The sequence below is a fragment of the Balaenoptera borealis genome, assembly GCF_965194805.1.
Source record: "Balaenoptera borealis genome assembly, chromosome: 11".
Classification (NCBI taxonomy): Eukaryota; Metazoa; Chordata; class Mammalia; order Artiodactyla; family Balaenopteridae; genus Balaenoptera; species Balaenoptera borealis.
Window position 1 is genome coordinate 7,233,453 of NC_138868.1, and position 26,191 is coordinate 7,259,643.

Here is a 26,191-nt window from a genome sequence, read left to right on the forward strand (position 1 = left end):
CCAGATGGAGGGGTCAGGCTGGGACCACAGCGGGCCGGCGAGGACCGTGCCGGGCGGGCCCGGCCCGCAGCCAGCTGCTCGCTCCGTGGCCCGAGCCCAGCGCCTCCTCAGCACAGAGGCCGCGGGGGCCTTGGGAGCAGCCTTAGGAGGATCGGGGCTGGGGCTGGGCGGAACCCAGTGTGACAGACGCTCTGCCTTCTCTGCACAGAGGTCCAGGAGGGCAACATTCTTTGTTCACTACCAGGAAAAAGACGGAGCGGAAGAAAGATTAAACTCAGAAGTCACAGAATTTACTTTCATATCTCCACAAGTTGTTTCTATGTCTGACTCAGTAGGAAATCGCAAAGCCTTGACCTTCCTGAGTATACTGCGTCCACGGCCAGTTCTCGCTGGGCTCCAAGTGTCCGTGAAGAAACAACAGCTTTCTTCCAGAGAAACTTGACGCGGAGTAGGGGTCCAGCTGCCCAAGGTCTTCCCGCTGGGCCCCCTGCCCGCAGCCCTGTCCTCTCCAGCTGGCTGCCCCGTCTCCTTCCACGGGTGGGATCTTGGCAGAGGGCTACTCCCGGGCTCTCGGTGTCCGGGAGGCCCGCACGACGGGGGATGACAGAGGACCGAGCCTCAGATCCTGACCACCTGGGCGGCAGTACACGGGCTCCGCCTGCCCTCGGCGCCCGAGGCCTGCCTCCTGAGGTAGAGTCGGCCGAAGGTGCCCCCCACCTGCCCTTTGGTGAGGCGCCCGGGATTCACACAGGTGCAGCCAAGGATGTCCTGGGGGAAGGAAAGAAAGACTGTGGGTTTGGAAAGGCCAAAACCATCGGAACTGATGTGAAAAAGCTGGACTCCTCTAACGATTAGACCCTAAAGAGGACTTTATAAAATGGAAATGAAGGCCAACAAAACGCATCTTAAATCAAATATGTTAATTTATTATTAGAAAACTCAGAACCTTTTGAGTCTCTGAAACAAAATAAAGAAGAAGGTGACTCGGCAGGGTGACAATCAGCTCCCAAACTTGGAGACAAACTTGATCTATTTGTTTCCCAACATGAAAAAAAGTTTACCTCTCGAGGTTGAACTGGCTCTGGTTTGGCAAGAGGGGCTTGATCAGGTGGATTCCCTGTGAGGGACCCAATCCCCGGGCAGGGCCTCAGGAGGCAGAGATGAGAATGACCGAGAGCTGCTTGGAGGTCATCTCAGAATTCAGGAGGGGGCAGGCAAGCCCAGGGCACCTGAGGTGGCCTCAGGTGCGAACCATGGTTTGAGGGCCCTCCTACCTGTCTCCGGCTCCCGGGCTGGGCTGACTGAGTACCATGCCCTGGGGCGGGAAGGGCAGCAAGGGGACGCTGCTTACTTATGCATTTCACTAACAGATTTGTTTTCTAGTCCTACCCCCTCCCCCAAAGAAATGAGGCCACCGTCCCCATCAGCAGACCCACGAGGAGTGAGTGCCAGGGGTCCAGAAGGGAAAGTCAGAGACTGGTTCTGGCGTTTCTGGGAAATGGTGGAGTTCAAACCTACCTTCACAAAGTATCTTAGCTCTGAAGGGGCTATGAAGACGTCGGGGGTGACGGGCAGCTGTGCATAGGCATAGAAATTCTCATAGTCAATGGCCATGTCCTCCTGGGGAGGGTAGAGCGGGTAGTAGCTGCAGAGACGGAGAGAGACAGTCAGCAGCAGCTGATTCAAGGACCCCCCCCTCCCCAGATGGATTTCCTCTATGTCACTGGTTTCCACGGTTTCACAGACCGTCTCTCCCTTTCCTCTGTGTTTAGGGGACAGGACGCAGGCTTGTCATCCCAGGGTGCAGTTCCCTGGTAGTGGCCTGGGGAAGGTCTCGAGGTCAAATCTGTCAGAGCTCCCTGACCCCTAAGCACTCCCTTCATGGTCAGCTACTCCGTCGGGCAGGCTCACCTCCGCTGGGTCAGGATGTGCTTGAGTATTCGGCTGAACCTGTCTGAAGTTCCGGAAGAACTAGGGGAGGAAGAAAAGCAAGAAACGGAAAGTGGAACCTTGTTTATCAGTGCCTGTTTCTCCTCGGGGAGGATTTATTAAACTAGAGAGAAGCGACGTGGCCAAGGCGTGTGACAAGAAGGTACCTCTGGGGAAGTTTAAAGACCTGTCCGCAAATGCTCGGTCTGCTGAGCAGGACACGGGGTTGAGAAGGGAAAGAGCAGGGATCCCTTGCGATCAGGGCCCAGGCAGGCTATCCCCAGCTCCGCATCGTGCCGGAGAACGTGGAGTCTGTCCCGGCGCCAGGCCAGCTGTAGCCGGGGTGACCCCTGCACCTCCAACCAGAGCCAACAAACACACACCCATTCTGGCCTAAGATACAAATCGCTCCGCACGCCTTCCCATCACGGGCGATGCGAGAAGTGAACTGCTGAACCTCAGCTCAACAGATCTGGCTGTGTCTGATCCTCTGCAGAGCTGCACACTGTTCTGGAAGGGGGAGCACCCTGCGGGGTAAACTCACAGTCACCCTCCGCAAGCAGGGACATCTTGTTTAGGTCACAAATGTGGCAAACGGAGAAAAGTAGATGGACTTCTATAACTAGAAATTAAGTGCAAAGACAGAACGGATGTGGTCCTTCAGGGTCTCAAACACCACAGAAACAAGCAATAACAGAAACACATGCATCCCACCGCTCCCCTTGGGCGCAGAGAAACTCAGTGGCCAAAGGCTTTGGCAGAAAGTGCTGCTCTAGGGGCTGCCCTCTCGACCCTGCCAAGCAACCCCTTGGCCGAGGACAGGACCAGGATCCAGAGGAACCGCCTGCGGGACCGAAAACCCTCCTCACCTACTGATCTCCTCAGCCCCCATGTGCAGCAGCAGGTCGGTGGACGTCAAGCCAAAGATCATTCCGTTTATGCAGAGTGTGCAGGGCTCGGACACGAACTGCACTCGCTAAAATGAGAAGGTGGGACAGACGTTCGCACACCAAAGCTAGAAACTTCCTCCCCATGAAAATGGGGGGTCTGCAAGGGCTGGGGGGACCAGTGAAAGGGGGACCAGCCCAACGGACAGTAAATCACACGTCTGCCTGTTACAAAGAGAAGCTTAAGACGCAGGCACCACGTGTGCCTCAAAAAGGCGCCCCCGCCCTCTGCTTCCAGGACAAGCTGGGTCGCCTTCGGCACGTTCGACTCTGGCTGCCTGGTTGAGGAGGGGACGCTGGTACCTTTTTGTCCTCCCGAGGCAGGTCGGAGCAGCTGAAGGGCGGCTGTGGGTACACGGGCTCGTGGTGCACGTCTCTCAGTGATGGGACGAAGATGAGGTGTGAGCCAGAGCTACTTTGCCAAAAAAAGCATCAGAACAGGAAGGAAAATGAGTGCAGTTGAGTTAGCATAGCTGGTGACAGACTTAAAGGGTCAGAGCTGGATACAAGAGCCTACTCCCAGGGAAGAAGTTCCGAACAGAGCTCTCCTATTAAGGGGGGTGCCGTTCCCCACGGGACACCGGGAACGAGAGACAATCTGTTCTAATTTACACACAACCACCTCGATGGGGCTCATGGCTGTCTCCCAGGACATGCTTTCTCCTGGCTCCATATGATGTTCTACTCGAGAGAGGAAGAGGACTACTGTTTCGTAGAAAAAGGGGAGAAGAAATGGAGATCTAGGAAATCAGGAAAGACGAGGATTTGACTGAAAATCCTCAGAGCCAGATCTGAAGCCAAAGTTCTGACTCTTCACGCTGTCTGAACAGACGTGGCTTTTAGGCGTCACGTAGCCTCCCTGGCTGGGGGCCTCTTCCCTCGGGAGGGACCCGCAGGCTGAGCAGATCTGGGGGGGGGGGAAAGGCACGGCTGGTTCTGGTTCGTCAAGGGCCCACCCCGCCCTCCCCTCCCGCACAGGGAATCAACGCCCTTGGTTTTTCTTTCTCAGCAGCCTGTCTTACAAAGATGAAAGAAATATCTAACAGCAACAGTAAAAGAGATGACAGACGTTTCCTTTGACGGAGGCAGGAGAATCTCTAGGGTTGTTACAAGATGTAAGTGAAGAAAAACCCCGTAACTCTAGGGGCCAACTCTTTAACCTCTCCAGCCGTGCAGAAGAAAGGGGAAAAAAAACCTGTCCTTGGCGGAGTGGGGTCTATTGTAAACCAAACGACGGAAAGTGTTACTTTGGGGCGAGTTTAACATCCACCAATAGCTCTCACTTCTAGCACCCTCTCTTGCTTAAGACGCGGTGGCTTCCCAGAGGCAGGTACAGGCACCTGTGCAGGTATAGGGATGTGGCTGCCTCTCACATGGGATAAAGGTGTTGGTGATGGTTGTCACACTTGTCACTTGTTTGTCATGCCCGCTCAAAGCGTGAACTGAGACTTCTGCAGCGGAAATTCAGAATCTTGAGACCAAAGGCACTTTGCGAATTATAGTCCCTTTGACATTGAAAGCTAAGTCCCTGTAAGTAGCCAAGTCTACCGATTTGGGTGCTGAAGTCTGGCAGACAGGCCAGGGGTGACCCGAAGGGGACAGTCTGTGTTTCGGATCCCCGGGGCTCAGTCCGTGATGGACACGAAGGGTGGAGGCACGGCTGGCCGCCGTTAAGAGATGGACTTGCTCTGCTTCTGTGCAGGCTCTGGCAGAGCAATGGTTAAGGAGGAAAGGGGCCTCTGGCTCAGGGTTATAGGCTGGCTGTAGGGGGAGGGATCCGAGAGAAAATTCCAACTATGCTGAGCATTGCACAACTTCATACATCACGGTGGGGAGGGGCCTTGCAGCGGCTCACTCCCTCCCTCAAGCTCCCGGGGCTCTGCTGGGCTCTTGCTGGGCTCTTGCGAGGGGAGGTGCTTCCTCACTGGCTCTGGTTTTCACTGATAAATCAGCTTAATGCTCTGCGTTTCTGACCTCTCAGAATAAAAATAAATTCCCCCCAAAGGAGGGCCATTTTTATACTGTTTTGGGAAGGGTGGGGCAGCCCCTCTCCCCCGAGGCGCACACTGGCCTCAGATGAAAGTGCCTGGTGGTGCTGGGAGCTCACCCCCAGGGTAACAATGCCTGGTTTGTCCTTTGTTTGTAGCACTGCTGTCAATACCATATGGGGTGAGGAACCAAAAACAGAACCCCATCTCAAATCGAAAGCACCCAGCACTGCCCCACAGTCCCTGCCTATCCCGGAGGGGACCCGAGGGCTGATAAAACAGGGACACCAGCCCTGCTGGGATTTATCCCCTGAGGAGCGCTAGGAGCCTCCAGGTCTGACAAACTCATTCAGGGTCACAACAAACCTGGGAGGCAGAGGGAAGGCACCTATGTTATCTCACTTGGAGGGAGGGAGGGGCAGATCCAGCTGCAGGCTGTCACCTGCACGATTCAAGCCCCCTGACTCTGGGGTCAGCTGGGGGTGTTTTTCCCCAGTCCGAGAGGCCTACGACACTGGCCCATGCTGCTGGTACAAGAAGGTAGAGTTACAGCTAATCAAGCCTGAGATCAGTTCTCACGGCCAAGGGGCGGAAGATTATGCATCTTGTTTTAAAAACCACCTTCCTTACAGACTTATTTTTAAAAGCTTAGCCTCGGGAATGTTTGTTTTTGATGAGCTCAGCTCCAGGGAGGCAGATCCCCAGAGGAGGAGATCCACCACCAAGGGCAATTTCTCTCAAACCCTGGCGCTGGAGGGAAGGGACAGGAAGTGGAGGTGTCAGCTTCCTGAAAAACTTTCTACTTCTAGCTTAGACCCTTCCTGGAATAGAGGCTTTTCTCTCAATTTAGAACTGCCCATCTCTCATCACTGCTATGACCTTTCCCAGTCCCGTCCCTAGGGTCTGGGGCAAGCATTCAAGATCCCCACCCACGTGAGTTTCTACCATGGCTCATACAAGCCGGCGGCGGCGCCCGTGAAACTAGGGAAGCACTGACTCGGGGAAGGACTTGGGTTCAACCCAAACTCTCACTCACACAAGGGATTTTGTGGTGTAAGTCATCAAACACTCCTCAGCACCACCCTGGGAAGATTCCCGTGGAATATGAGTTTATACAAAAGGGAGTGAGAGGAGGAAGGAAGTAAAGAAAGAGCAAGGGAAGAGCGAAAAGTCTGTGTAGCCTTTTCAAGTGTGTTTAGCTTTGTGTTTTACAAAGATGCCTCTTCACTCAGCATCCGTGCACTTGAAGTTCAAGGGTTCTATCTGATCTTTGTAGTTCAAAAGGATAAAAGGATGGGAACTACCACGACTTTTGAACAGTTTCAGTTTCTTAATGAGAAGCCCTGGAGAAACTTAGGAAGCGTAAGGTTCTGCCCAGTATTTTGAACTCTGACCTTCGTGTCCCTTCAATAATCGTTCGTAGACATTGCTTGAAAACTTCTTCAAACGGGCTTGTCAGTAGACAGCTCTGCAAGAAAAGAGGAGACAGGTTTACAGGGGAGACGTTTGGCATTTATTCACTTGTTGAGCACTTGTTAGATGACCCTGGGGGCAAGCCCCTGAGCAAGGAGCTGAAGGAGTCACAAAGATACACAAGACGTGGTCTCTGCCCTCCAGGAGCTGAGTCTAGCTGGGGACAGGAAAGGCGGTGGGGGAAGAAATCAGTCCTCCTGCAAGTGAGCCAAGGGGAAGACTAGGAAGAAGAGCGTTTTGAAATCTTTTCTGTGGCAGGTAAAACCTCCTGAGACAAAGGGAAGAAATGTCCTCAGAAGGGTCATTTGTGTTTTAAGTTCAAAGGATGGCAAGATGATGTGGGTCATGGAGCTGAGGGTAGCAGTCAGGAAGGTACTTTCCCAGGCGCACCTCCAGGACCCGCGGGCACCTGCCTCAGCACCAAGGGTCGGTCGCACACGAGGAGGACCAGGACTCGGATATCTGGATCCCCCTCCCCCAGCTTCCAAACAGCTCTGTATTCTGGTGAAATGAAGCCCTCAAATTCAGTACCTTTATTAAAAATGCCCTGTGATAATGTTTTCCTGATCAGCCGCAGGGATTCATTTAGGTTGTTACAGATGCAGGATAAACTCCAAGAGACGAAAGTAACAGTGGGGGCTTGACTGAATGTGAGTGTCCGGTATCTCCCCCTCCCAACCCCAGTCACTCACCTCTACCTGTTCATGCTTAGCATCCAGGAAAGGTCCAAACTGTAAATAAGCCCGAGGGGGAGAAACAAAGGTACCAAAAGAACAAATCAGAACCACACGTGTCTGTGAGTGCCCTCACATATCCTCTCCCAGCAGTTCTCTGTCCAGGGTCCACTGTCCCTCCAAGGCCACCTGTGCAGCCTGGGACAGGCAGCAGATGGGGCAAGGGTGCCCAGCTAATATCACAGGCAGAAGGACCTGACTCCTGGATGCTAGCTGTTTTGCCTCCTACAATACTGGGCTTTTTTCTTTCTCAACCCAGCAAGGGAAATCTACCTCCACGCAGTTATATTTTGAGTTTTCAGAAGAGGTGAGTTCACAAACTGGAGTAATGAGACAGAGGTGAGAATACTGTAAAGTCAATGCAGGGTGGCAAAACACCTTGGGCTTCTGGATTAATTCTACGCACACCTCACCTCACCCAAGATGTAGGCTGAGCACTAAAAAATATTTTTAAAAAGGAGGAGAGTCCCACACTCTTCCTAAAAACTTAGGACCTCAACAGACCTTTTTCTAAGACTGACCCCCCAGTTTTCCCACTGGCGCCTCCCGGGGTGAAGCTGTCCCAGGAGGGCCTCCTACCAGGATGCAGACGTCGGGCCGGTCGCGGTTGATGATGGTGATCAGGTCGAGCAGGGGGTCAAACGTGATGCTGTCAGATGTGGTGTATGGCCCACAGGCCACCAGGACCATGATTTGCTCAGAATCTAAGAAAGAAAAGATTGTTAAGATGCTGATGAGAGGATGCTGGGATGGTGGGACAAAGGACAATTAGGGAAAGATGCCATGGGACTCAATTCACCGACAGTCTCCTTACGTGTGCAACTCCAGGAATCCAGGAGGCGCAAGACCTCATCCTGCCCTCAAAGAACCCTCCATTGCTGGCAGAGACAGGTAAGTATGCAAACAACTAGAACTCGATAGACATTTACCAGCAGTGCACGAGTCATGGTAGGGAAGTGGGAGTCTGGACAGACTTGATCAAAGTGGCATTTGCTTACATGGTTTTCCTCCCAACATTTACTTTGGGGGGGTGGGTTGGGTGGGTGGTAAAATACATATAACACAAAACTTACCATCTTAACCTTTTTTTTTGGCAGCGCTGAGAGGCTTGCGGGATCTTAGTTCCCCAGCCAGGGATCGAACCCATGCCCTTGACAGTGAAAGAGCGGAGTCCTAACCACTGGACTTCCAGGGAATTCCCTCTGATCTTAAGTAAACATTTCAGTGGTATTAAGTAAATTCATAACGGTGTGTAATTATCACCACCATCCCTCTCCACAACTCTTTCCATCTCGTAAAACCGAAACTCTGTCCCTGTTAAACACTAACACCTGTTCCCCCTCCCCTGGCCCCCACCTCCCACTGTCTGTCTCTATGATTCTGACAACTCTAGGAACCTCGTCTGAGGGGAATCTTATGGTATTTGCCTTTTTGTGACTTTCCTTACACTTGTAAGTAGAGTGTGCCGGGAGCCAGGGCAAGGCAGGGTCCCGGATGGCCCTGAGATTTGAGTGCTCGGTGTGAGGGACCATCTGGTGGTGAGTGCAGCTAAAGAATCTGGTACCTCGAGGAGTCCAGAAAGACAGGCTGGGGTGCAAGGCTTGGGACAGGAGACGCTTGTGTGATGGGGTGCAGGGCCATTGTTTTGGGGCACCCTTTTCCTCACAGCGTCTGCTTTCCTTTTGGAGAATCAGCCTCGTCCTCCATAAGCGCCCCCCTCCACCAGGTGGGGCTGTAAATTAGGTGCACTGTCCTCCCCTAGCCAAGGAGCAAGTACCGGACCCAGCTTAAGCCATTCACACTCTCCTCTGGATTCTGGAATCTCAAGGTGAACTATCCAAGGACAGAAAAAGATTGGCGCTGACCCATCCCAGCAGAGGTGCCTGGAGGAGACAGCGGGGGACTCCCTGCTACCTGGACACCTAGAGTTACTAAGCCCTAATCCGGGTTGTAAGCCTGTTCCAGCCACCTGTCCAATCTGTGAGCTACCTGGATTTCCCCTAACAAATTCTCTTTTTCTTAAGTTAGTCTGAACTTGGTTCTGTAGCTTACGACAACAAAACCCAAAGATCCCTGACCTCCTTTTTTTTTTTCTTTTTTTTAATTTATTTATTTTATTTTTGGCTGCTTTGGGTCTTTGTTGCCACGCGTGCGGGCTTTCTCTAGTTGCAGTGAGCGGGGGCTACTCTCGTTGCAGTGGCTTCTCTTGTTGCAGAGCACAGGCTCTAGGCGCACGGCCTTCAGAGTGCAGGCTCAGTAGTTGTGGCGCATGGGCTTAGTTGCTCCGTGGCATGTGGGATCCTCCCGGACCAGGGCTCGAACCCATGTCCCCTTCATCGGCAGGTGGATTCTTAAACATTGCGCCACCAGGGAAGCCCCCCTGACCTCTTAACAGGCAGTTTTATTAGTTTCCTATGGCTGCTGTAACAAATTACCACAAGCTTCGTGGCTTAAAACAATACACATTTATCATCTTACAGTCCTAGAGGTCAGAAGTCCTAAAATCAAGGGGTGGGCAGGGCTGCATTCCTTCTGGAGGCTCGGAGGGGAACCTGTTTCCTTGCCCTTCCCAGCTTCCAGAGGCTGCCTGCAGTCCTTGGCTCACGGCCCCTCCCCCACCTTGGAAGCCAGGGGCCTAACATTTCTAATCTTTGTGACTCTCACCCTCCTGCCCTCCCTTATCAGGACCCCTGTGATTACACTGAGCTCACCTAGACAATCCCCATCTCGAGAGCCTTAACTCGGTCACACCTGCAAAGTCCCTTTTGCCATATAAAGTAATATGTTCAGGAATATATTCCAGGAATGAGGGCCATTGTTCGCCTACCAGAGTGGCAATAACTCAACTGAGACAGAATTCAAGGGGAAACGTAACACTCACACCGTGCCGTGCTAGGGCGGGGGACAAAGCTAATGGTTCTGAGGAGCCTACAGGAGACATCAATCCCGGGTAAACGGTGAGTGCCAGGAGGGCCGGGCTCATGTCCTATTCTGTGTCTCCACGCCCAGGGTGCTGTGAGCCCAGACTCTGCTCACAAACTGTCTGTTTACAACCTACTCAACTGCTACCAAAGGCTTCCCTGGCACAGCTCAGGCTCCGGGCATTTCAGCCCTGTCTGTTTTCTTCATTACCTGAAGTCGATCCAGTACCAGCACTCTTGCTTCCATAAACACTTATTTTCTGAGAGAATGTGCAATGTCATAAACTCCTAGATTTCGTTCCTGATTCCAGGCCGCCTCTAAGAATGGCCTCACACAGTATTAACGTGGGGGGGTGTTGACAACGTGCTAGTGCCAGCCAGCTCCCTGCTAATCCTCAGCAGTCTTCTGCTTTGCTTACAAAAATGCTTGGAATTGTTCTGAAGCAAAGTTTATTAAAATGTTCGTCTTTTCCCATCTAGGTTAGTGACCAAGTAACTCTAGGCTTTCTGAGAAATTTGTCTAATTTTTAAATACATTTTTTATTTTGGAATAACTTTAGAATTGTAGAAAAGTTCCAAACATAGCCCAGGGTTCCCATATGTACACCTTTCACCCAGCATCCGCTAATGTTAATGCTAACATCTTATATAACTATGGTACGTTTGTTGAAACTAAGGAATTAATGCTGGTATATTACTGTTAACTCCTGACTTTCTTTAAATGTCACTAGTTTTCCCACTAACGTCCCCTTTCTCTTCCAGGATCTAGTCCAGGATATCACATGGCATTTACAGAAATTCTTTTAAAAATTGCTGCTCTTTAAAAAAATTTTTTTAATTTAAATAAATAAATAAATACCTGCTCTTTTCCCTTTTCAAAGCAACCTTCAAATACCTGTTAAACATTAGTCTTTAAAGGACAGGCCTTGTGGAGTCAGAGCACAGGCGATAACGCTGACAAAGCCATGTAGGCTCAGACCCCTGGCCTTCCACAAAGGGCCAGTGAACCCACCCACTCACAGTCGCCCTTGGAGCTCCGGCACGCTGCTCTCAAACAGCTTGTGTAGCTTCCCTGGGGCCTGAGGAACTGTGCTCCTGGACCCTTGTCCACCACCCTCCACCCGCATTGTTAGCAAAATAATGTTTGAAGCAAAGTTTACCTCCATCCTCTTCAGTGGGTTGATGGAACGGAAGTGGCACGCCCTTCAAACAGGAGAGAAGCTACGGTGAGGTCTTGCCCCCGGCACCGTGTGTTTGCGGGTGTCTTGCCCCTTGGAGCTAAAAGCCCACAGAGTTGATGGTCCTGCCATTTTTCTTTACTGAGTGGCAAAGAAACCTGGGTAGCACAAGGTCATGGCTAAACTCATAAAACACCCAGCAAAAAGCAGGAGCAAAACAGGTGCCTGTAGGATCAGGGTCCTGCTAGGCGAGGGTGGGAGAGTAGGGTCCTGCTACTTCTCCTTGCATCCTCTGGAAATCTGTGGAGGATTATTGCTAGAGCAGGGACTGCTAAGCTATGGGCTATGGGCCAAATCTGGCTACCGCCTGTTTTTGTAAGTAAACTTTTACTAGCACACAGCACACTCGTTGGTTTACGGGTTGCCTATGGCTGCTTTTGTGCTACAATGGCAGAGCTGACCTTGTGACAGAGACCATACGGCCTGCAAGAGCCTGAAATATTTACTGTCTAGCCCTTTAGGGGAACAGTTTGCGAGGCCCTGACCTAGAGGTAAGTCCCACTCTACAGACAGAGAATTGAGAAGCAAATAAATGGGCCCTTACAAAGGACAGGCTCTAGGACAGACAGAACCACACACACTGTGCCTGCAGCAAACTGGGGGGGAGTGGGGGGGAAGGTGGGGGGACACCGGTACCTCGTAGAGTCTGGTGGCAACAAGTTTTCTACCAGTGGTGTTGATTCCTTCCATAACCACAACCTGAAAGACAAGCAGCAGACAGGCTTGCATCACAGGGGAGATGAACGGGAGGTCTGGAATAAGTTACTCTGATAGAGTTAAAAGTATTGTCCAGGACTTCCCTGGTGGCACAGTGGTTAAGAATCCGCCTGCCAATGCAGGGGACACGGGTTCAAGCCCTGGTCCGGAAGGATTCCACATGCCATGGAGCAACTAAGCCCGTGCGCCACAACTACTGAGCCTGTGCTCTAGAGCCCGCGAGCCACACTACTGAGCCCGCGCACCGCAACTACTGAGCCCGCACGCTGCAACTACTGAAGCCCGTGCGCCTAGAGCCCGTGCTCCACAGCAAGAGAAGCCACCGCAATGAGAAGCCCGCGCACCACAAGGAAGAGTAGCCCCTGCTCGCTGCAACTAGAGAAAGCCCGCACGCAGCAACGAAGACCCAACGTAGCCAGAAAAAAAAAGAAGTATTGTGCAGCTACTCTCATTCTGTAATTGTAAACTTGGGGGTATTTTTCTAGAAAACAAATCAGGGGGGTTATGTTGGCGTAATAATAATTGTACTTTACACGGGTGACCTCATTTTCCCTCTCTCCTGTGAGGTAGGAATTATCATCCCCATTTCACAGGCGAGGACACTCTGGCTTTGAGAGGTTAGTAACATCTCTGTAATCACCCGCCTTGTGGGGTGGAGCTGGGGTTTGAACCTGGCAGCAGATCCCAGAGCCAAGGTCCGAGCATGTGGGGGAAGGCTGAAATCCCTACACTGGTGTCCCCTCTTGGGCCTGAGCTCCAGTGACACCTCACAGCATCAGACGTCAAAAGCGAGGGGCAGCTGGCCGGTGACGAAACGCTCACTCTTGGAGCCACAGCCCTCTACGCACACTACGGAGCAAACAAGCACGCCCGCGCGCGGTGGGAGACGCCCCTGATCTCACCTGTCCAGGAAACAGAGAATACTCTTTGAGCTCAGATAGATCCACTGGAATCTGAGCGCCTGAGGAATGTTCCCGATCTCCCTCAAGAATCACCGACTTGTGGTTCAGCTTCCCGTTGCTGTCACAGCCAATCTGGCCCAGCAGGGTGACGGGCTCCTGCCAAAGGTACACATAAGAATGACTGTCTTTGGGACAGGAGCTCAAAATCTGGTCAATGTGACGAACAGCAAAACAGACCTTTTCAAAGAACACACATTTTTTTTGTCGGGGCATCGTTTTGAGCCTGAGGCGACCACAAACATCATCACTGGTTCCTGGGGGTGGAAGGACCCTTAAAGGGCATCTAGTCTGCCCACCACCTAATGCCTGAGCCCCTCTAAGTGGCTGCCTGAGCCAGAGCATCTCTAGTTAAGGGGAACTTGGCCCCTCGCCCCCCCCAGCAGCCCACGTACCGCATCCCTGGATAACGGTTAACAATAGCTCTCATTTACTGAGCTCACTAAACACCAGGCACCGTTCTAAAGGCTTACGTGTATTAACTCATTTAATCCTCACAACAACCGTGAGGTGGATGCTATTACTGCATCCATATTACAGATGAGAAAAACCAGTAACAGAAAGGTTAGATAATTTAGTCAAGGTCAAATAGTGGGAGAAGCCTGGGTTTGAAGCCCAGAAGTTTGGCTCCAGGGCCATATCCTGAACCACACACCAGAGTGCCTCTTAACAGGAAGTTCTTCGTTAAACTGAGCTGAAATTCCTCTCTCTGCGGCTTCCTCTATCCTGTTCCCACTCCCGGGGGCAAACTGAGGAAGTCTAATCTTTCCCCACGAGATCGTACATCCCGGCCTCCCCTCCACTGCTTCCTCCCAAATTCCCCCAAAACTTCCTTATATGACATGGTTTTGCCTATCTTCCCCAACTGGCCATTCTTCTCTGAATGCAAACACATGACAGAGGTACCATAAAGAATCTTTGAGAACACGTTTCCCCTTAAAGTACGTTCTAGAGAGAAAGCACTGGTGCACGTGCCAGATTAAACTATGACATAAAGACACGATTGGCAACACTTGGTCCCTAATGACAGAGACCAGAGAAGGGGAGAGACTGTGAGTCACCATTTCTGGAGATCCTCACCTTGCTGCTGTCCTCATATCCTGATACTTGAATGCTTGAGGCCCTCAATCTTTGTTTACATGCAAGACTCTAATCCAAGTGTAAAGGAAATGACTTTCTCTGGTCACAAAACCAGACAGCACTTATAACCCATTTTACCAAATTCATCCCAGATAGATGTTCTAACTAGAAGGTAGACGATTAGTGAAAAGGAAGCAGGAGGCTGCTTTTTCATCATTGATTTAAAAAAACAATATCATTCAGGAAAGATTATCAGAACAACTCTTACTTGTGCTGTGACTAGAACAGGAGTAAAAGCCTCAATCTTGTAATGCTCCTTGAGTTCACTGCCAAGTTCTTCTATCTTACAGGTCAGAACTGAAATCCCAGAGGGCAGAAAGTGTGTTTAAGACATTTTACTTGCCGAGAAGAGAAAACATAGCACCTTGTAAAACATTAAAGTCAGTCATTTTACAGAAGCAGGCAGGGTGCCTAGGACACCGGCCAGTTTGTAACTTTCTGAAGGCCGAGCCAATTTCCCGATATTGGGCTGCTGAACCCGGCCTTCCATTTGGCCACAGCGGGTCATGCAGCACAATCCCAGAGTCAGTCCGGCTCCCACCCTAGCCTTCCTCTCACTCAGGTCGTCAGGGAGGTTTAGGCGAAGCCAAGCCCAACCTGGAGAGCCTTCCATTCTTCACAAGGAAGAAGCCATAAATGTCTTTGCTTCCTTTAACACTTTAATTGGCTTTCTTTACACAGTTCAAGTGGTTGTTACTGGGAAATGGTTACGTGCTTTTTCTTTAGCAAAGTCATGTGATTTGGGAGAATTATTGAGAGTTATCATCTCAAATCCTTTTACTAATAGGGGCATCCAGAGGACACCTATCAAAGGCAACCTTGAAACTTGTTCTACCAGCCTAGCTGATGCTTTGTTACTGACTCGAGACCCTTCCGGGTGGTTTTATATCCTCCAGAATTTCAAAGAGAAAAACAATTACCTTCTCGAATGTCTGGGAGCTTCTGAAACATGGATTTGTAGCTCCCGGTTAGCGGCTCTGGATACCCCAAGACCTTCAGGCTGATGTTACTGGCTCCTTCTCTCCCGGACCAAGACATCACCTGTGCTGAGCCAAAGGAGGCAACCACTTCTCCTCGGTTACTTCTCGAGCTGTATTTCTGAGAGGGAGTAGCACTAATTGGAAGCAGAAGACATTAATGTTAGTGTGTTCATATCTAAAAGGAGAGAGGAATAGGATGAGGTTACCTTTTGAAAATGGAGATTTGGAGGAACGTCAGGCTGGCCTCACATTTTATAAATCTAATCAGTTTAATGGGGTTGGACATTCTGGACCTTTAAGGAATTTCAGGAATGAGGGGTTGAGGAATACCAAACGTGTTCAGAGAAGTTTAGATGCAAGGACACATTTTAAAAGGTCTTCTCCTGGCTTAAAACTAAACAAAGTAAAACAAAACCCAAACTCTGAATGGATTAAAAAGCAAGTTCCGGCTTCCCTGGTGGCACAGTGGTTGAGAATCTGCCTGCCAATGCAGGGGACACAGGTTTGAGCCCTGGTCTGGGAAGATCCCACATGCCGTGGAGCAACTAGGCCCGTGAGCCACAATTACTGAGCCTGTGCGTCTGGAGCCTGTGCTCCGCAACAAGAGAGGCCGCGATAGTAAGAGGCCCGCGCACCGTGATGAGGAGTGGCCCCCGCTTGCCGCAACTAGAGAAAGCCCTCGCATAGAAACGAAGACCCAACACAGCCATAAATAAATAAATAAAATTTAAAAAAAAGCAAGTTCCGAGTACTATTTTCTTATGAGTTTTTAGCATTTGTTAGAACATCATGAGAGCCTGGAACTGTGGATAAGCCAAAAGGTGCTGTGCATACACATAAGACCTCATGATATAGTTCAAGGTAAAAACAGCAATGAAATGAAGTTAAATGAAATGAATCAGCTTTCCCCAGCGTCTGGAGGTGGACGCATAATGAGTTCTGTCAGCTGGTGAACAAACACTCCCATTCTCCGAGTCTCAATGGACAAGTTCTCATATTTCCACTCACTGACTGATACATTCCACCTCCAAGGACACACGGGTATTGCTGATCTGCTTAGAGGACAGCGAGGTCTTCTAACCCTTCGGTCATGAACACAGCGTACAGAGAGGTCCAATTAAAACAGGCTTCATTTAATGTCCCGAAACTCTGCAGGAACAAGTTCTATGGGGGCACCGTTGCAATGGGTGCCACCAGTTCCTCCTTTCCAGGGAGGCTACAGAAAGCGAGCTTGATTAATTACCTCCATCTCCAGTGCTGCCTCCACCTGAATAATTTAGAAGTTACTTTCATAAATTACAAAGCCAGTTTCTGATGTCAGCTTCATTGGCGTGCATTAAAAAATGACTAGGCAGCACATCGCCGGCTGCTCCGAGCTCCTCCCTGTGAAGCTCCGCGGGGTGGGCGTTACAGCCGGCCCTTTAATGCAGGGAGTCGCTCACAGCGGGTCAGCTGTAGACAGATCTACGAGTTGCAAAGGCTTGCTTGTTTAGAGGACAGAACTGCTGTCATGGTGCGAGCACCTATGAGAACCATCTCTGTACACCAACCATCTCTGTGCATCCAAAGATGCCCTTCTAAGTCTGGAAAGCTCACTTCGGAAGCCAGTTTGAGAACTCCCGAAAGCAGGAGTGGACCACACTAAAGTCAAATCGTCCCTCAGAATCCAACCACCGCTCAGCTTGAATGACGGCTATCACCTCCTTTCTTTTTTTAATATTTTTTGGCCATGACGCACGGCTTATGGGATCTTAGTCCCCCGACCAGGGATTGAACCCAGGACCATGGCAGTGAAAGCACAGAGTCCTAACCACTTGACCGCCAGGGAATTCCCTATCATCTCCTTTCTAATGTGACAGGGCTACAAAGTCTTAAGCTCTGCTCAGTCTAGAAGAAGTGACTCCTAGCAGCCAAGTGTTTCCCTAACTGGTTAACATTACTGTTCCTTTGCCTCATCCTGATGTGGCAGTGCCTAGAAACCTTTCTTCTCCTCAGTAGAGCTCTCACCTATGGAATTCTCTCACATAAGACATGTCATTTATGGATTTCCAAAAGTCACATGTGATCTTTGTGGATTTATGTGCAGAGGTGGCAGCAGGGATAAAATACCAATTAAGTCGGCATAGATTCACAGTGACAAGAAAACTCTCAGAAACTAGTTGTAACCCGAGTGAGGGACAAAAAACAGGTTACGCAACATTATGAACAAAGATACGTGCTTTTCTTTTTTAAAAATAAATACTTCAGATGAAAAAAAAAAGAAACCCAACAACACACGAACTAACAGAAGCAGGTGGAAACCTATCTGCCTCTACTGGCAAGACTCGAAGGCCTCCCAACTCCTGAATAGACAGGTTGTTTTCAGTAGAAGATATCAGTTCCTGATCTAGGAAATGAGCCCCAGAAAAGTGGGTGGAAAGTGAGTTTCCTTAATTACCGTAAGAAACAGTAATTTTCCACACAGGACAGCAGAGCGGGGAGGGCAGAGAGCAGTAGGCTTTCCAGCCAGCTCACTGCAGAGGTAACCGTCCACTCACATTCATTAACTCACGCTGTAGAGTCAGCCGCCACCAGATAACCAGAGAAAGGGAAGGGCAGGCCTGCTGTTTGGCAGCGGAATTAATTATGAGCCATACCTTGGAGAGAAACTTGATGGTGACAGGAGCTGATGGGGGCTTCGAGTAGACACACTCCTTTTTGTGAGGGGCGTTTCCGGAGTGGTGATAGCTCGCTTCTGAGAACCCTAGAAACAAAACAGGAAAAGGGCCCAGTCACTCTAGATCCAGGCTGCTAATTAAGTGTACAGTTCCTTAGGAAGAAAGGGAGAACGGTGCCCAAATGAAGGGCACAGATAGGATAGGGTTGGTTTCCTTCTTAAGGCCCCATTTTCCAAGCATAATCTCAGAGAGAAATCCTCAGCAACTGTAACCCAGTATTCATCAGTATAATGTCTCCCTTTTGGAGGCAATTATGAAAAAAATGCCAACATTCCTAAAAAGGATTGCCAAGCAGGCGATCTGTCCTCTCAAGTCACTCACGTGTTCACTTTCCTTCCCCACCTCTCTTTGCTTTACAACAGCTGTGAGTTTTGCTATGCATACGGTTCTGACCTGCGTGGACACATTTTCCTGACAAGGGATGGGACCATGTTACTATTTATTTTGGCAAAGTCTACCACGCATTTTCAAAATTAAAGAAGGGAGTGACTCCAGGCAGATAACATGAGTGAGCTCATATTTGGAGAGGATTTAGCAAATGCCTCACTGATGGTCACTTCTGTTTTCTGGGTTTTGCTCATCAAGAGTCCAGAGATGCCCAGAGTAGAGGGTGAAACCCGCAAGTCCCGAGATCCATTGCTCCCCAGAGTCTGGGACGACCAACTGTGGCTGAGGAATGACAAAATCCTTGCCTGGATGGCAACCAGGCGGCCAGCTAGTCTGCAGACGTTCCCCTACCCTTGGGCTCCTCCTGGCTGCAGGTTTAAGTTATGCCACCAAAGCTGCCTACAGGGGTGACGACGGACAGATGGGAGAGAAAGGATTCAAAACCACCATTAAGGAGCTGGAATGGAAGCTAGATTTTAAAAAGACCCTTATGCTACCACCCTTATACAATAGCCATTTAAAAATATTCCTTCCTAGTATTTCAATATTTTTCCAATTAAAAAAATCCTAATAGTTGTAATCTTATTTTGAATATGAACCTTCATTTAAGTAATACATACACTGAATTTTTTGCTCTATATTATGAGCATTTTCCCACAGTCACAATCTTCATTCTTTTTAGTAGCCGTGTTAATTGAACTGATATACAATAATTTACTTAACTACTTCTCTATTGCTGGGTGCATTTGTAATTTCTGGTGACTATAAATAATGCTGAAGTGCCCATTTTCACACTCATAGCTTTTCCTAGAATTTGGATTATTTTTTTAGGAGAGATTCTTAGTAGGGACGATTATTGGGCTATAGGATGGTAAAGATTTTATGGTTTTGATATATTTTCTCAAACTATTTCCCCCAAAGACCCTTCTAATATACAGTGGGCTACAGAACTCTAGGTCTCCCAGGACATGGACAGGGGATGGGACTCTGGGAGAGAGCAGAGCCTCACGGCTCTCATCCTCAGACCTTGCGGTGAAACCTGACTGTGTCAGCAAACCAGCTCCAGCTACGCTGCTGGGGGGTGTGCTCACTCTAACCAAGCTCAGGAGACTCGCTGCTAATGCTACGTGCCAGTTCATTCACCTGTAACGAGAAATACCGAGGGACCACAGTCTCATATCCTGGGGTGAGCATATCCTCACAACACACAGGAACCCAAATTATAGCCAAGCATGCCAGCATATTCACTGATTAGAAACATAATGCCGACATCATGGGAACTTCAAATCCTCAGGCGAACGCATCTCTCCCTGTCAGGAAGGACACGTGGAGAGCCAAATTATAACCAGAAGATTTATGGTGAGCATGGGAGCAAAAGTGTAGCTGTCAATTGCACAAGCCAAGTATTTAATGGTGACAAGCTAAGACCACTGACATCTTCACCTCTGTAACAGGGGCACTCCTTCCCCTAAGATCTGACACTGGCACTGTTTGGGTGGGAAAGGCCAAGGTTTGGCTTTGACTGTCATCATGCTGCCACTGATGCCTGACAGTTTCCGTGTGATGGGCACCGTTCTAAGCATTTTTCCTGTTTCTGGCCCAGCCCCATTCTGCCTCTCCTCTGAGCTTCAGACACATATTTCAAATTGTTTGCTCATTTCAACCCAACTCTCTCAGCTCTGATTCCATGGTCACAAATTTTAATCCGTGATTGAGCCTCCTAGGTACTTTTTTTTGTTTTTAAATTTATTTATTTTTGGCTGCATTGGGTCTTTGTTGTTGCGTGGGGGCTTTCTCTAATTGCAGTGAGTGGGGGCTACTCTTTGTTGTAGTGTGCGGGCTTCTCATTGCGGTGGCTTCTCTTGTTGCGGAGCACGGGCTCTAGGTGCGTGGGCTTCAGTAGTTGTGGCACGCAGGCTCAGTAGTTGTGGCTCGCGGGCTCCAGGGTGCATGCTCAATAGTTGTGGCACATGGGCTTAGTTGCTCCACGGCATGTGGGATCTTCCAGGAGCAGGGATCGAACCCGTGTCCTCTGCATTGGCAGGCAGATTCTTAACCACTGCGCCGCCAGGGAAGCCCGCCTCCTAGGTACTTTTGTAGCAGGAATGGGGTGTCCTAGATATGGTATTTCAGCCATCAGAAGGGTGTATACTTCAACAGTAAATTAAGTAAATTTGCATCTGACTTATGCATCAGTCTACTGAGAGCTGAATTACCATAAGTCAGTCCTCCAAAACACTATGAACATTTTAGCTTTCTTGCTCTGCATAGGCACACCTAAACTATTCACCTTCTTTCTTACAATGTAATTTACTTTGAAAGATTAAGGCTTACTCCCTGGTTAAGGATTTCCACAAATGTATTTTCTATAAAGAGTAACTACTATCGGTATTACTGAATACATTGCTTTGGGCTTGGCGCTTTACACATTCATTTAATTTTCAAGCCCTCTGAGATAGGAGATATTATCAGCGCTGGCTGTCAGCTTCTTGAGGGCAGAGCACACCCAAACCTGTTTCATTCACCAGTTCACCCAGTGCCTGGCACATAGTAGCTGCTCAATAAATGAATGAATAGATCCTGATTTTAAAGGAAAGGAAAAGGCAGCTCAGAGAGATAAAAGCAACTCACTCAAGGTCACTGAGGTCTCTGACTCAGGCGTGGAGGGCAACGCTTTTCCACTGCCCTACTCCACCTCTCACACTGGGGTCTGACACCCAAGTCAGATCATTCAGTTACATTCCACTTGATACAAAACTAGGCAACCATTAAAGAAGAGTAATTATGGAGAAATTGCATTTATAAAAATTTTATGATATGCTAACTGAAGAAAGCAGAACAACCATGTGTCCACAAGGACTGCCACCGTGCAAAAACATCTATGCATGTGATTGGAAAGGAAGATGCGTAAGTGGAAATAGAGCAGGAAACTGTATGAGTGGTGAATTTTCTCCCTTAGAACTTCAAATGCTGTGCTGATATTTTTAGACTAAAGGAAAAAATGCTATGTGTAGAATGCAATTTCCAAACACGGTACACGCACCTTAGAGGGTGTGGTGTAAGAGTTCAAGAGGGTCTCCTCTTCCTCCTCCACTTCAATTCTAAGAACACTGGTTAAGAGAAACAATAAACTTCCACCCAAAATCTAAGGCAAGGGTTGATCAAATAAGAAATCTGAGTATTAGTTACATTTGCTGCTTGTTTCTAAAATTATACATGCAACAGATAACAATAATGCAACGATAACAATAACGATAGATAAATGATGAAATACAATATGTGGTTTGATGCAAAGGCCTTGAGCAGAAAAGGATACAGCTCTTGTATGGAAACAATGTCTCTGGCTCCCGCATGCCCACTGCCCTTGGAGGCACCGAGCCTGGCTTTGGACAATCTTTTGCTCAGAAACTGAGGAAGAAAAGATAATGAATATATTATTCCATAGTCAAGTAATAGAGGAGGCGTTCCCCACAGCCATGAGGTAATAATGGGTATTTGAAACATAATCAAAGATATAAAATTCCTCAAAGGAAGAATGCAGAAGATGCACGATAGACCAAAAATTAAAGACTTCACCTGTGACTGTTTCCCTACAACACATAACAGTTCTAATATTAACACCAATTATTTGTTGAAGACACAGTTTTAGGTGATTTATGTCCATTCTCATTTCATTCAATACCCATAAAAAGTACAGATCAAGAGAACCACTGAGAGGAGAGGAAACTGAGGCTCGGAGCCATTAGGTTAGTTGGTCCAAGCTCACACTGGGACTGAAATCCAGGCCCGACTCCAAAGCCCACACTCTTCTCAGTACAGCGCACTGCCTCCTGACTGAGCAGACACGGAGAGTTACATTGTCAGTTTGCCTGCAGTTTGTTCTTTTTTCTTTTTTTTTTTTTTTTTTACAGTTTGTTCTTACCTCGTGCTCAAAAGAGTTCAGGGTCTCTGTGGTGAGGCAGTCGTTATGTGTGCTGGTGCAGAAGGCTATGAGCTCGCCGGCCATTCCCTCCTCATTCTGCCCATACAGAGCGCACAGCTCTATCACTGCAGGGGGAAATTGGACACGTAAGAACTTAGTTCATTGCTTGCAGCTTTCATCTTGAAAAGTGAAAATCATCCTCTACTTAAATTCAATCAAAATTTATTCGGCACCTACTAGGGACAGGCACTGTTCGAGGCCCAAGGACACAGCAGTGAATAAAAAGAGACGTACCCTTGTCCTTACGCAGCTCACTATGGAGGGGAGACAGAAAACAAATAAGTAGGGCTTCTCTGGTGGCTCAGTTGTTGGGAATCTGCCTGCCAATGCAGGGGACATGGGTTCGAGCCCTGGTCCAGGAAGATCCCACATGCCACGGAGCAACTAAGCTCGTGCAGCACAACTACTGAGCCCGTGCGCCTAGAGCCCCTGCTCCTCAACAAGAGAAGCCACCGCAATGAGAGGTCCGCTCGCCGCAACTAGAGAAAGCCCGCGTTCAGCAACAAAGACCCAATGCAGCCAAAAATAAATAAATAAATACGTACATTTTAAAAAAAGAAAAAGAAAAGAAAACAAATAAGTAAAAGACGCACACTAGACGATTAAATGTGCTTTGTAGGAAAATAAAGCTTGGACAGGGATGGGGGAGTGGGGGAAGGGGCTGGCAATTAAAAAATTTTTTTTTCCCCTGCACCACCAGGGAAGCCCTGGGCTGGCAATTTTAAACCCAGTGATTAGGGAAGGCTTCATTGAGGAGGTGACATCTGCGTAAGAACTTGACGGAAGTAAAGGAGCGAGTCAGGCAGTGTTGAGGGGAAGAGCTTTCAGGCAAAGATCCCGAGGGAGAAGCAAGTTCAGTAAGGCCTCTGGGGCTGGGATGCACTGAGGAGGGAGGCGACAGAAGATGAGCTGAAAGGGTGAAGGGGCTGCAGACCGTTGGCCACTGTAATGATTCTGAGCAAGCCAAGAAATCACCAGAGGGCTTCCCTGGTGGCGCAGTGGTTGAGAATCTGCCTGCCAATGCAGGGGACACAGGTTCGCGCCCTGGTCTGGGAAGATCCCACATGCCGCGGAGCGACTAAGCCCGTGAGCCACAGCTACTGAGCCTGCGCGTCTGGAGCCTGTGCTCCGCAACAAGAGAGGCTGCGATAGTGAGAGGCCCGCGCACCGCGATGAAGAATGGCCCCCACTTGCCACAACTGGAGAAAGCCCTCACACAGAAACGAAGACCCAACACAGCCATAAATAAATAAATAAATAAATAAATAAATAAATAAAAAAGAAATCACCAGAGGGTTTGAACAGAGCAGTAACACGATCTGACTTCCACTGAACAGGGTCACCCTGGCTGCTGCGTTAAGCAGATTGAAGGGGACAAGGGCAGAATCAGGGGGACCAATTAAGAGAACCATGGCAAAGTCCAGGTGAGAGATGATGGTGGCTTGGATCAAGGTGGTGGCAGTGGACGAGGGGGAGAAGTGGTTGGACTCTAGGTGGGAAACATTTTGAAGGTAAAGCCAGTGGGATTTGCTGACTGGATGTGGGGTGTGAAGAGAGAAAGGCGTCAAGGATGAGGCTGTGGGTTTAGCCTGAGCACCTGGAAGGCGGCAGTTAACTGAGGTGGGGAGGCAGCAGGAGGAACTATGAGGAGAGGGAACAGAAGCTTAGCTTTAGACACGTAGAGTTTGAGATGCCAATCAGACATCCAGCTGGAGACATCTAGGAGGCAGACCAGCCCGAAGATCAGGCAAAAGGTCTGGGCTGAGATATAAGTTGGGAATCATCAGCAAACACATGAATGTAAACCCAGGAGACCAGGTGAGATCACCAAGGAGCCGAGTGTATCTCGCGGCTCAGGATGCGGGTGAATGTGCAAAGGCTGAGAGGAGGTGACACGCATGGTAGAGAACACCTGGCCGGAGCATCCAAGCAGCTATGAGAAAAAACGTGTTTTAAAGGAGAGGACACGATAAACGGCATCAAATGCTGCGATTCATCCAAACGAAGACTGAAAATGCATCCCTGGCTCTAGCCAGGTGAAGGTCGTCGGTGACCTTGAGAGGAGCAATTTCAGTGAAGTGGTGGGGATGAAAAAGCTGACTGAAATGGGCTTAAAGAGGAAAAATTTGAAGAATAGGTAATCCTGAGGAGGAGGTCTGTTGGAATTGGGAGAAGATAACTGGAGTGGGAAGGCGGGACAATGGAGTATTTAAACGGAGTGGGTAGGAGTCACATTCCTAGGCTATTAGGAAAAAAAACCTTATAGAGAGAAAAAGGGAAAATAAGTAAGGGGAGAATTATTGGAGTGGTGTCCTTGAGGAGAGAAGGAATGGGATTTAGGACTCAAGTGGAGCATGTGGCTTTTGCTAGGACTATGGAGAATTTATTTACTGTAATGGGAGGAGGCAAGGAATATGGCACGGACACAGGTCAGTGGGAAGAAGTAATGGGGGTAGCTTAAAGAAGTTTTCTAATTCCTTCTATTCTTCTCAGCAAAACAGGAAGTTCATCGGCTGAGAAGTGAGAGTGGGACAGAAGGTTGTTAAAGGCGCAGCAGGTGACGAATAATCATAGGAGACTCAGGGTGAACAGACCAGGGAAATATGGTATGACTGTCAGGCAACATTAAAATCCCAGTGAGGTTAGCAATTATGAATTCCAAGTCTAGAATTCCAACAGCACTGCCAATGTAGTCCTACATGAGATGGAAGCCTTTATAAATTCTCTTGTTTTGATTTCAGGCTCGCCAAATAAATTTCTGACTATGATTGGCTTTCTCATTCAAGTCTTCTGTTAGGAAGAGAATGCCCTGGAGATAAAAACTTGGAGTATTCTGGTCTCTCATAAATTACCATGTTTGCGTCCTGGTTTTATATATTAAAAAAAGAAGTTCAATGTGCTGATGAATGATTAAGGCAGGTGCACAATCACCCTGATTCTAAAACTGAGACTGTCCACACCTCCAAAGACTTTGCTTCCAACAACTCCTTACACTGCCCCAGACCCTGACCAATACGATGGACCAATACAATGGAGCACCGGACTCGGGCACAGGAGATCTGGTTCACAGACCAGCTCAGGCAATTAACTCTCCTTATTTGTTTCTCCATCTGTAAACAGCTGACAAGCTCCTTAAAGTTCCTTCCAAAAGCCAAAATTCAATTTTAGGAACCCACCTAAAGGGACTCATATTTGCACAGACCACCAACAGTTCTGATGAGAAGTGATGGTTCAGCAGAAGTTCAGGTGTAGGCTGGAAAGGGAGGAGCCAGGAATAAAAAGCTACTTTTCAAAACCCCACCATCTCTTGCTTTGTTATTGAGCTTTAAGCAGTTTCCAAACTCGGTGTAACTGCGCCGATTTAAAATCGCTCTTCATATTCTTATTTTTGATTTGGGAATCCAAGCAGTACCCTATGAGCATTTCACAGTCCTCACATCCCAAATCTCAATACTCAGTTTAACTCATTTCACAAACACCGAGAAGCCCCATCTAGGGGAGGTGAACCTCGGAACCGAGCGGGAGCGTGAACCTGGGCTGGGGTCCGGGGAGGGGGGCAAGGGACTCACACTTCTCAACCAGAGCCTCCTCGCATTCTAGGCCGAAGATCTCCAACTCCTCCACCAAGAGCTGGGCGGACACGGCCATGATGACCCAGGAGGGGGGCCGGGCCCACCCAGCTCCGACCTGACGCCAAGAAACCCACAGGCGTGGAGATCGATGAGCAGGACGAGGTCCCTCTGATCCTTTCACCTTCCGAGGGACCGAGACGGAGAGTGACCAAATGGCCCAAAACCTCAGGCCGTCAGAAGGCTCCAGCCGTCAGTCACGGAGAAACACGTTTTCTTTTTTTTTTGAAGTCCCCAAACGCCTGAAGGAAGAGAGCAGAAATCTTGAGAAGTCGTTCTCCTGGGGAGAACGGCCAGCTTCCTAAAAGCCACCACTGAACATCTCAAGGACGGGATCAGAGAAGAGAAGCCCGGAAAAACCCGCCAAATGCTTTGTATGGCGCCCGCATGCGCGAGACCCGGGTTCAACCCCACCCCTTCCCCTCTGCTTCCTGTTCCCAGTTCCCGGAC

At 49.1% G+C, this 26,191-nt stretch overlaps 1 protein-coding gene across 5 annotated transcripts; it reads right to left on the reverse strand.

Annotated features, from left to right (window-relative positions):
- Positions 1–268: 268 nt before the first annotated feature.
- On the reverse strand, positions 269–26,191 carry POLA2 (DNA polymerase alpha 2, accessory subunit). Of its 5 annotated transcripts, none has more exons than XM_082342646.1 (18): positions 25,682–26,184; positions 22,053–22,177; positions 21,447–21,538; positions 21,174–21,231; positions 17,663–17,769; positions 14,967–15,160; positions 14,255–14,343; positions 12,850–13,086; positions 11,867–11,929; positions 11,153–11,195; positions 7,651–7,775; positions 7,030–7,068; positions 6,259–6,332; positions 3,180–3,291; positions 2,799–2,905; positions 1,912–1,971; positions 1,519–1,645; positions 269–768 (listed from the first exon to the last, which is right to left on the reverse strand). In XM_082342646.1, exons 1-18 carry the CDS (start codon positions 25,758–25,760, stop codon positions 619–621), a joined length of 1,881 nt encoding a protein of 626 aa, XP_082198772.1. In that variant the 5' UTR covers positions 25,761–26,184; the 3' UTR covers positions 269–618. The 5 variants fall into 5 exon arrangements, with proteins under 5 accessions (XP_082198772.1, XP_082198773.1, XP_082198774.1 ...); XM_082342647.1 differs by having other exon boundaries at positions 3,180–3,288; positions 25,682–26,181; XM_082342648.1 differs by having other exon boundaries at positions 12,850–13,005; positions 25,682–26,179.

Excerpts from the sequence above, each read along its gene's own strand:
- POLA2 (XM_082342646.1), bottom strand. The coding sequence starts at position 25,760 with ATGGCCGTGTCCGCCCAGCTCTTGGTGGAGGAGTTGGAGATCTTCGGC. Across the intron at positions 22,178-25,681 it reads GGAGGCTCTGGTTGAGAAGT|TGATAGAGCTGTGCGCTCTG; the intron begins GTGAGTCCCTTG and ends TTCCCCCTGCAG. Across the intron at positions 2,906-3,179 it reads TGCCTCGGGAGGACAAAAAG|CGAGTGCAGTTCGTGTCCGA; the intron begins GTACCAGCGTCC and ends TTCTCATTTTAG.